The sequence below is a fragment of the Trypanosoma grayi genome (assembly GCF_000691245.1).
Source record: "Trypanosoma grayi strain ANR4 Tgr_649_V1, whole genome shotgun sequence".
Taxonomy (NCBI): domain Eukaryota; phylum Euglenozoa; class Kinetoplastea; order Trypanosomatida; family Trypanosomatidae; genus Trypanosoma; species Trypanosoma grayi.
This window is the reverse complement of record NW_008826268.1, coordinates 1-9,980: the sequence shown is the minus strand read 5'-3', so window position 1 is coordinate 9,980 and position 9,980 is coordinate 1. Positions and strand designations below refer to the sequence as shown.

Here is a 9,980-nt window from a genome sequence, read left to right as displayed (position 1 = left end):
GGGGTCCTGTCCCGGTTTTTTTTTTCGCTCGTGGGGCGTTTTCTTTTTGGAGGGGGCGCGGGGCTGTTGAGTGGCGGCGGGCGGTTGTGCAGAGCCTTCCCCTTCCGGGGGTGCGGTGCGGATGTTGTTTCCTGTGTTTGTGTCCCTTTCCCTTAGTGTGTATACCTCTTGTATGTAGGTTTCGCCTGTTGGCGCTGGTGGTAATTCTTTTTCCCCGCTGGGCGAACTGGGGTGTGGGGTTGGATGCTCTGTTATTGTGCAGGAACTAATGCCACGAGCTCACGTTATATTTGTTTTTGTCTTTTTGTGGGTTCTTGAAGTGTGCGTTTGGTTAGGAACAATGCGCTTTGCCTATACTCTAGGTTTGTTTTTGCTTTTGCTTGCCGGAGTGCTGGTACTATTACCAGAATCTGACCAAGATCCAACACCACTACCCGAGGGTTATACTTTTGATGCATTGCAAGCAAAGTTTGGAGCATCGAGAGACCTTGATCACACCGAGACAAGGGTACTGTATCGCTTGATTTTACAGGACATTAGTGACTACATGAATCACCTGAATGACACCTCTGAAGCCAGTCAGCATGCAATGTCGTGCAACGCATTGCGCTGGACTGCTCGTCTGTACGCACGATCAAGGGATGGGACGTATGCTTTACCCAAGATAACGGATTGGATGCTTCAATTGAGGGACAGTTACGTTCATGGATTTCGATACCTCCCTGGTAGTCTGTTGGAGGACTTTTGGAGAGTTTTGAGTGGGGATGCATCCTTTGGCCGTTCTACTGCTGTACTTCAGCAAGTTTATGCATGCCTTTTTCCCTCACCCAGATCTGCAGGGTGCCCGTCATATCAGTTTCTTCGCCAGACAAAGGGGAAGACCGATAAGGATGTTCTGGCATCTTGCACGATTAGCAACGCAAAGTACTAGTTTCTTTGGCTGAAAACCGTGGATATTTTCGTTGCTCTTTGCAGACAGAACGGGAATCTGTTGTAAAATGAAAAGGTGATAAGAAACAAGAGGGCGCGAAGCCTTTTTGTTGTTTTTTTACTGTTTTGGAATAGCTGCTTTCTCTTTTAAAAAAATCCCAAAAGACTAAGAAAAAAAAAGAAAATAATGAGCAACCCAACCGAACAGGCCCTTCTGCAGATTGCAGAAACTATAGAACGGGCCGTTGACGATGAGATGGAACGCGTTGATAACATCGATGAAGAGGAACTAATGGAGCTTCGTCGCAAACGCCTAAGAGGACTGAAGGAAATGGAGGCGCGTCGAAGCGCTTGGCTAAAGAAAGGACATGGTCACCTTCAGGAACTGACTGATCCAAAGGAGTTCTTTGAGGCTGTGGAGCAGTCTGAGCGTGTGGTGGTTCATTTCATGAGGAGAAGCACCTCGAGGTGTTCTATTCTTGAGCGTCATCTGCGAACAATTGCCATGCAACATTTTGAGACGCGTTTTTGCTATGTTGACGTCGAGAGAATTCCATCTTTGGCTGAGAGATTCAATGTTATCATGCTGCCCACTCTTATGCTTATTGAAAACAAAAAGACATTCTACAGCATTATTGGATTCGATGAGTTTGGCGGAACCGATGATTTTTCGACAGAAACAGTGGTACAGGTGCTTTCTCATTATGGTATGTTAAATGAGAATGGCATGTTCGCAGCTGATCAGAGCGCTGAATAAAGTGTGTTTTAATATTCTTATGGACGCGTTGGTGCTTTACAACCTGTATTTCGTTGTTTTCTATATGGTACAACTTATATACACAGTAAATATATATATATATATATATATATATATTTGTTATTTGTCTACTACAAAGTAAAACTATTGTTTGCTCAAATTGAAGTCAATAAGAAAACAAAAGGAACCAATGTCTGCAGTGGATGGCGGTGCTAGCAATCGCTTTGCGGGACGTGCGAAACAGGTAGAGGACCCTACTACAAAGGCTCTGCGAATCAAAGTAAGCGGCCTTAAACGCAACCTTAAGGATCTTGAGTTCGCCAAAAAGGAGGTCGTTCGTGAAACAGAGCGCCTGGAATCTATCAAACAAAATGATCCGGATAGAGTCAAACAACAGGAAAATGTTCTTGGCGAAGCTCAGATGATGATTCCCCATTCAGAGAACAGGGTGCGGGCGGCGATAAAAGATCTAAAAGATTTTTTACAAGAAAATGACACAATCAATAGAGACGATGAGTTGGTAGAGAGTGCACACCAAATATTAAAGGAGGGGAGCTCTGTATTGTCTCAGGAGTAAACTCTAGATAATCTATTGTGATGCGCTTTTTTCCCCCTTGCTTCTCAAAAGCCATGATGGGCTTTTCGTCACTCTCGTTCCTTCACTTTTCTTTCTCCTGTTTTAGGTTTGCTAAATGAATATTGTTTGGTATCGACGGATTTGGTTTATAACTTTATCGCTTTTGCTGGTGGTTGGCTTAATATGCATCCTTTCGAGTGAATGTGACCTCCACATGGAGGGTGACCACCTTCGGGTGCACACAAGGCCACACGGTATAGGTATCACAAGTTTAGATCAAACCGATCAGAAGTCTTTTAGTTCACTGTCAGAGAAAAATGTCTACGATGGGTACACCTATGTCCTTTCAACGTACTACTTTAACGCTTCGTCAGGCTTTTATAAACATAGACAAGCACCTTCAACGGAATGGCTTGTAGTGTTTATTTCTTCGTTACGTGCAGTGGCACGGAAACGGGTGGCGGATTCTGCTGTACCACCTTCTCTCCGCAGCACAAAGTTGGTGTTTTTTACGGATGCATTGACCTTTTCAGTGCTATGGCGTGATGTGCATATTATCAGAACGTGGTCGAATGAAGGGTTTTTACATTGGATAATAGTGTGCCCTCCAGATGGCAACACGACGGCTTCTGGTGTAGCAATTCCTGGTGACGTTCCGGCGGATGTTGCACAGATTTGGAGCCCTGAATTTTTAAATGAAAAGTGGGCTAGTGGCGTGAGAAACGGGGCAAACAATTTTCGCTTTGCTCTTTATTATAAATGGCTTCAACAATACTTGCGTTTTCATGAGTATTCATCACATGGTGACTTACATATGGCATCAGAGAGCTCTCGTTTTGTTATATGTGACTCCTCTGATGTTGCTTTTCAGCGGGATCCTTTCCTGCCGGGTGGTGGCTGTTTTCCGCAAGAGCCCGATCCATACGTGGTTTTTACTCTCGAGAGCAGAAAAAAGAACTTTCGAAATGAGAAGTACAACCGCCGTTGGATGTTATGCTACGGCGAAGGTGTACTGAAACTCATAGGAAAAGGAGAAATAGCATGTGCGGGTGTTATTCTGGGGAATGGAATGGGCATGTTGCGGTATCTGGCTTCACTGCTGCAAGAAATCCAAGACCCTCACCTTGTGGAATGCTCCTTGTCACTTGAGGCTGCTCTTGACCAGGCGAACCATAACTATCTGCTCCACGTGAAGCATGATTATCCATCCTACAAAAAAATAAAGAGCTCACATGAAAGCTCATACTGTGCGTTTCATGGAAATTATGGAAAAGCAGTTTTAAACGTGGAGAACTCTGTTGTTGCGCCAGGGACAAACTTCTCCTATGCAATTGTTCATCAGTATACTGCAGATCGACACCCTTTGGTGATGAAGCAAATGAAAAAGCTCTATGGAGTGCCACATTAGTCTCATATTGTCGAGCAGTGATTTGTTTTCCTGATTGTTTTTATTTTCTGGTGGCCGGTCGCGTTGAAAGCTCTACGACGCAGAGTGAGGCATCTCTTCAGCTCGTATTCTTTGGTCTTTCCTTCACTCTCCCTCTATTTTTTTCTTCTGGTGTGTGTGTGTGTGTAGACCACGGAAAATATGACAACTCGAAATAGTGTGAGACATGGTAGTGAGGATCCTCTCTCACTGTCAAATGTAACGGGACGTGCTTCGCATATGCGCGGTCGAAGAACCCACTCTTCGTCGTTCAGCAACCGCAAAAGGAATCAGCCTCTCGCTCTAAATGCGGGGAACCTAAGACATCTTTCACATGGCACTCCGGCTTCTTCACGACCAGTTGGCACTTCTCGAAGCAGTTGCTCATGTTCCGTTGCGACACTAGAAGAGACCATAGCTGATGTTATGGGAATCCGGATGCAGTCATTGACCGATCTGGGCGCACGCATAGAGGAGCTTTCTTCTTTGCACCGACAGGAGGAATGTGTGTTTCGGCAGCAGGTAGGGAGTGTTCTCCAGCAATTAGAAACAGCGCGTCTCAGTCAACTTGGTACGGAGCAGGACTACGAAGCTCTACTAAAAAAAGAGCGTGCTGAAAGCCATGCCGTAATGTCACTGATGCAGCGGTTTAAAACGGAAGGTGCTGAGGTGATTAGTACAATGAAAAGATCTTTGCAAGAAGTTAAGGAGAAATGGAAAGCCGAGGTCGAGCGAAACGCTCATTTAACTGCTCAGTTGCGGCAATACTCGAAGAAAATAACCCCGCCGCCGGAAGATATAGTAGTAAAGGATTCGGAGGCATCCGTGTTAAGGTCTGAAAATAAAGCACTCCAAACAAAGGTTCAGGCGCTTGTCAGACTTCTTGAAGAAGAGGATGCTGTCATAGTTGAGTTGCAGGAGCGTAATAAGGCTCTTGAAAAGAAAGTATCGGTTCTCATTCAGCAGCGCAACCGTCTTTTGGACATAGAGGCGCAGCATGTAGAGACCGAGGAGTTTAACACGGAATACAACGAACTACTTAATCAGGTCCGTTATTCCGATGTTGATCAAAATAAAATGCCACCTGCAAAAAAAGTGGATGTCCTAACGCGATTTACGAAAATGCTTTTGCAGCGTTTACAAGCAGAACAAAGACAACGGCTTCGCGTCGAAGAGCAGACCGTTCGAATGGCTTCGGAACATGATCGGGTAGTGCGTGCGCTTGAGGCTCGCATCAAAAGTATTGAAGGGCAAAGTAGTAACCCTACGCCTTCAAATCGCCAGAGTGCTTCATACGCAGATGTTGAGCAGGCTTGCAGTGGCATCCCAAGCAATGAAATGGGTGAAAATCCAATTATTAATGGCGAAGTTTCCTCTGCGTGGGAACAGTTGAGGGGTGGTGAAGCACTGTTGCCACTTGGTGGTGACAATAATATGAAGGACATTCCCTGTTGTGATGCAGATACGAGAGATAGAGGACTGCGGCAAAGTGAGCCGGCGCCGAATGACAATTCGGAGGCTGCTGTGCATGCAGCGCTGGAAGCCCAGTTGTTGTCCGTCGCAAGTAACTTTCGGCGTTCAATAGAGGAATGGAACGCTTTGCCGTTGGGTGAGGGTAAACCGCTTCGTGAAGAAGACTTCTATCCTGACTGACTGTTCTTCTTGCTAAAAGAAAAAAAAAACGAAAACCGAATGAGTATCCAACTTCTTCAGTAGGCATCAGTTTGTGAGGAGAGTGCCAATCGTTTCCACAATTGAAAAACTCTGAATCATAGTATGGACTCATTATTGTANAGTAGGCATCAGTTTGTGAGGAGAGTGCCAATCGTTTCCACAATTGAAAAACTCTGAATCATAGTATGGACTCATTATTGTATCGTTTAGTTATCAATTTGACAAACTAGTTCTCTTTTGCGGTAGTCAATTAATACGTCTGCAAAAACCCATCGACGGTAATTTCTTCCATATGGGCTATGCACTGGGATCGGCGTTGGGCGGGATCATTTGGCCAATTATCATTGCCCATCCAATCATGCTTTGTTCGCAGCGCCTCAGATGTGTGTGACGGCTGCCCAAGAGGTTCTTTAGAACAAAAAAAAAAATGAAATTGCCGAAAGAATAAAAACAGGCATCTTCTAAGGTATGTACTGTCTGGCTATTGAGGAATCATATTTTTTTTTTTGTAGGTGATGTGTTTTGTAGATGATCATCTGGAGGGTGTATTTGTGTTTTCTCATTTGATCGTTTGCTTCTCTGAGTATGTGAAGAGGTGACGCCGGAGGCTCAGGAAGGCTATCGCCTGTGAGTGTCACTGCCATGATTCCGGTGGCAAGGAACCTGAAGAGGAGTTAACACCTTTGCTGGTTAAAACCCCACCCCCAGGGACGTTCAACCTTGGCAGAGTTATTGCATCGGTTAGATCTCGACAAGGTCACGACGATTTTTGTTGCTGTGCAGTAAAACCATATCGCTGAGTTTCGCAACACGGACGCTTCTTGTTTTGAGGCTTGTATCGGTAAGACAATCTCGAGTATTGGTGTTAAATACAGGATTGATTATGTCGAATGGGTAGAGAGTACCCCAGAAACAGTTTTTGACTATTGCTTTAGCCACAGCGTGTAGCAAACGGAAAACTGGAAAAAGTATCATATGTTTCTTCTTTCTCTTCTTTCCGGGAAGTAATACCTAGGCCATTCTTCTAAGGTATATGCTGAAATGTTTCTGTGTGTGTATGTGCGAGGTGGTGATAGTAGGCTAACATTTGTGACGTTGGAGTCTAACTTTTCATGCAATTCAAGATTAAGAAGAAAATGTGATAATTGTGCCGCATCTGCATTTTAGGAAATACCTTTTGCTCGCCACATGCCTATTTTCCAATTTTTTTTTTTTTGAAGGGACTTTCTGCCATGTTTGGGGCATCGCCAGATGAGCAGAACAACAACAATAACAAGGGGGGCTTGGCGGCAGCGGCGACCACAAAATACCCCAACTATTTGGCGGACCGAGAGGTATTTAAGCGCTTCTTCGAGGAGTTCCGTGATCCATCTGGTACGTTGAAGTATGTGAAAATGCTGGACCAGATAGCGCGTAGACAGTTAAAGGTTTTTACATTGCAACTGGACGATGTATCCCATTACGGTCAGTTATACGTTGCACAGCGGATACAGATGAACGCCATGGGATACTGTGAAGAGGTGTGCCGCGTCATAGATGAACTCATGCCTCAGACAGATGTTGTGGAGGACATGATTGATTACCTTATTCTTGAAGCACGAGCTGCTAATCAATCTTTGCCATTCTTGCTGACACGACGATATGAACTAGTCCTTGTGCCTTTGAACGCGTACTTGGATCCGATTCCTCTTCGACAGTTAAAGGGTGGATCGATTGGCACACTTACCGTTCTGCGTGGAATTTGCATTGCTGCCACTGCTGTTCGTCCAAAGTTAACGATGCTGGTTTCCGTTTGCGAGGTATGTGCTGAGACGACATTTCAGCAGGTGATTGGGGATCGCCTCACCCCGCTGATGGTGTGCCAGTCACAGCGCTGCAAGCTAAACAACACAGTAGGCCGTCTGCTTCCGCAGTACAAGGCTAGTAAGTTCAGCAAGTACCAGGAGCTTCGTCTCCAGGAACTTCCACAGGATGTCCCTCGCGGCGCAATTCCGCGTACCATCCGTGTTGTATGCGAGGGTGAGCAGACAAGGATTGCTACCCCGGGCCAAGTGGTGCGCGTCACTGGCACGTACTGCCCTGACCCGTCGACTGGACAGGGTCATGAGGCATTTCGAGCTTCCACGATGGTGAAAACTCTTTTCCGCGCGTTACATGTCGAACTGGAGAAGCGCAGCTATCAGGAGGCTGCGGAGGACCTCAAGGCACAGGTAAGCCAGGTGCGGGATTACCCAGATAAAGAGGCCGTTATTGAGAAACTGACACGCAGTGTGGCGCCTGAGATTTGGGGAATGGAGGATGTAAAAAAGGCACTGCTGTGTTTGCTGGTCGGTGGTAGCGCAATTGCCAACGGAATTCGTATTCGAAGTGACATTAACATCTGTTTAATGGGAGATCCGGGAGTGGCGAAGAGTCAGTTGCTGAAGTGGATTGCCTCTGTGGCGCCACGTTCCGTTTTTACGACAGGAAAGGGTAGTTCTGGTGTAGGTTTGACAGCAGCGGTGACGAGAGACACGCACACCGGAGAGGTAATGCTGGAAGGTGGTGCATTGGTTCTCTCTGATAAGGGAATTTGCTGCATTGATGAATTTGACAAGATGGATGATGCAGACAGGACAGCATTACATGAGGTGATGGAACAGCAACTAGTATCCATCGCGAAGGCTGGTATTATCACCTCATTGAATGCCCGTACATCCATTCTGGCGGCTTCTAACCCAAAATACGGTCGATGGCGGCGCAACTTGACCCCGAGTGAGAATGTAAACTTGCCACCCGCATTGCTTTCCCGTTTTGACATTTTGTGGCTTCTACTTGACGAGTCTAACCGTGAGCGGGATGCAGAGTTATCTATGCATGTCACGTACGTGCATCTCCACGGTGTGGCGCCTGGAAATATGTCCGATAACGGTCTCTACGGCTCTTCCTCCGAATACTTTGGGAAGGACTTTCTGCGCGCGTACGTTGGGGAAGTGAAGCGAATTCATCCGTTTGTTGACAGCACTGCGGCGAAAGCAATTAGTGACATTTACTGCGAGATGCGGGCGCAGAGCGTGCGCCATACCAACGTGGTAACTGCACGTACACTGCTTAGTATTATTCGACTCTCACAGGCTTGCGCTCGTCTTCGTTTTTCGGAGCGTGTCATGGAGTCTGATGTTCGTGAGGCGGGTCGTCTGTTGGATTGCAGCAAGATTTCCCTGCAAGAACGCACAGACTCGGGCGGGCGACGCACTGTCACAACATCGGACGCCGCTATCTTCTCCACCATTAAGGAGTTGGCCCGCTCCAGGGCCACTATTGATCTGGCAGAGGTGCGACCGGCTCTCATGATTAAGGGCATTGACGAGTCACACTTGCAGCGGTGCCTGCATACCTACGCAGAGGTCGGTGTGTGGGAAGTGAACGGGAACATCATTGAGTTTTCACCAGAGTGACCCCCAATATATATATATATATATATATTACATAGAAGGATGATGAAAGAACGAGTGTGCGACCCGCAGAATGGAATGAAGGAGGAGATAAAGGGCTAAACCACACAGTGCAAGATACCCGGCGGTCGTATTTCTCCTCTGTTGTCGCCGTGGGTGGTTGTTGTTGGGGGTGCCACGCTCTTTTTATCTGGACTCTTCTCGCCGGTTTAAATCAAGAAACAACATCACCAACAACAACAAGAAACAAATGAGAAGGGGATATGTATCTGGCTTACACTTGCTTCTCTTCTAACCTCGTATCTCTTCCAGACACCCACACGCTCTTTCTCTCGTTTTGTTTTTGCTATTTTTTTTTTTTGATGCGCCATGCGCTAGCTCTACTTCTTACAACAAAGTTTTTTTTAAGCGACAAGAAATATGGCCAGCGAGCGCACCTTCATTGCCGTGAAGCCGGACGGTGTCCAGCGCAACCTCGTCGGTGAGATCATCCAGCGCTTCGAGAAGAAGGGCTACAAGTTGGTCGGCCTCAAGATGCTCCAGCCCTCCGCAGAACAGGCGCAGCAGCACTACATTGACCTCGCGTCGAAGCCGTTCTACAAGGACCTCGTGGCGTATTTCTCCTCTGGCCCGATTGTCGGCATGGTGTGGGAGGGCAAGGGCGTCGTGAAGGGCGGCCGCACGCTGCTCGGCGCGACGAACCCTGCTGACTCGCTCCCCGGAACGATCCGCGGCGACTTCGCTGTTGATGTGGGCCGCAACGTGTGCCACGGCTCCGACTCTGTCGAAAACGCGAAGCGGGAGATCACGTTCTGGTTCAAGACAGAGGAGGTCATCAACTGGACGTCGCACTCCGTCAAGCAGATCTACGAAAGCGCGTAGAATCACCTACATGGGCCCGTTTGTTTTTAGGGAGAACTTGGTTTTGAATGAGGATGGAAAGAGCGAAGGGAAGGCAGGGGAAAAGAGCGAAGATGCGGAACACGCATAAAAACTAAACAAAAGAAAAGAAAATGATTAAAATAGCAAAGAGAGATAAAACCAAAAAAAAAAAGAAGATTGAAATGTTATGACCACAGTGCTGGAAAATTTTCTTGTGAGTCTGTTTGCTTGCGTGCTACTGCCTCGCGTATTGACCTGTCCTCTGCTTTCACCGCGTCTTTGTATTTGTGCCAGTTCTCT

At 46.8% G+C, this 9,980-nt stretch overlaps 7 protein-coding genes across 7 annotated transcripts; all 7 read left to right on the top strand.

Moving 5' to 3' along the window:
• Positions 1-340: 340 nt before the first annotated feature.
• Positions 341-931, top strand: DQ04_06491060 (hypothetical protein; the record flags this gene model as incomplete). Its single annotated transcript, XM_009314735.1, has 1 exon — positions 341-931. One exon carries the CDS (start codon positions 341-343, stop codon positions 929-931), a length of 591 nt encoding a protein of 196 aa, XP_009313010.1.
• Positions 932-1,117: 186 nt separating this feature from the next.
• Positions 1,118-1,687, top strand: DQ04_06491050 (putative ATP binding protein-like protein; the record flags this gene model as incomplete). The annotated part of the gene is made up of 1 exon (XM_009314734.1): positions 1,118-1,687. The coding sequence occupies one exon, from the start codon at positions 1,118-1,120 to the stop codon at positions 1,685-1,687; it is 570 nt and encodes a 189-aa protein (XP_009313009.1).
• Positions 1,688-1,877: 190 nt separating this feature from the next.
• On the top strand, positions 1,878-2,264 carry DQ04_06491040 (tubulin binding cofactor A-like protein; the record flags this gene model as incomplete). Its single annotated transcript, XM_009314733.1, has 1 exon — positions 1,878-2,264. One exon carries the CDS (start codon positions 1,878-1,880, stop codon positions 2,262-2,264), a length of 387 nt encoding a protein of 128 aa, XP_009313008.1.
• Positions 2,265-2,379: 115 nt separating this feature from the next.
• On the top strand, positions 2,380-3,672 carry DQ04_06491030 (hypothetical protein; the record flags this gene model as incomplete). Its single annotated transcript, XM_009314732.1, has 1 exon — positions 2,380-3,672. One exon carries the CDS (start codon positions 2,380-2,382, stop codon positions 3,670-3,672), a length of 1,293 nt encoding a protein of 430 aa, XP_009313007.1.
• A 180-nt stretch (positions 3,673-3,852) lies between these two features.
• Positions 3,853-5,343, top strand: DQ04_06491020 (hypothetical protein; the record flags this gene model as incomplete). The annotated part of the gene is made up of 1 exon (XM_009314731.1): positions 3,853-5,343. One exon carries the CDS (start codon positions 3,853-3,855, stop codon positions 5,341-5,343), a length of 1,491 nt encoding a protein of 496 aa, XP_009313006.1.
• Positions 5,344-6,596: 1,253 nt separating this feature from the next.
• Positions 6,597-8,801, top strand: DQ04_06491010 (minichromosome maintenance (MCM) complex subunit; the record flags this gene model as incomplete). Its single annotated transcript, XM_009314730.1, has 1 exon — positions 6,597-8,801. The coding sequence occupies one exon, from the start codon at positions 6,597-6,599 to the stop codon at positions 8,799-8,801; it is 2,205 nt and encodes a 734-aa protein (XP_009313005.1).
• Positions 8,802-9,218: 417 nt separating this feature from the next.
• DQ04_06491000 (nucleoside diphosphate kinase) lies at positions 9,219-9,680 on the top strand (the record flags this gene model as incomplete). Its single annotated transcript, XM_009314729.1, has 1 exon — positions 9,219-9,680. The coding sequence occupies one exon, from the start codon at positions 9,219-9,221 to the stop codon at positions 9,678-9,680; it is 462 nt and encodes a 153-aa protein (XP_009313004.1).
• Between the last annotated feature and the right edge of the window lie 300 nt (positions 9,681-9,980).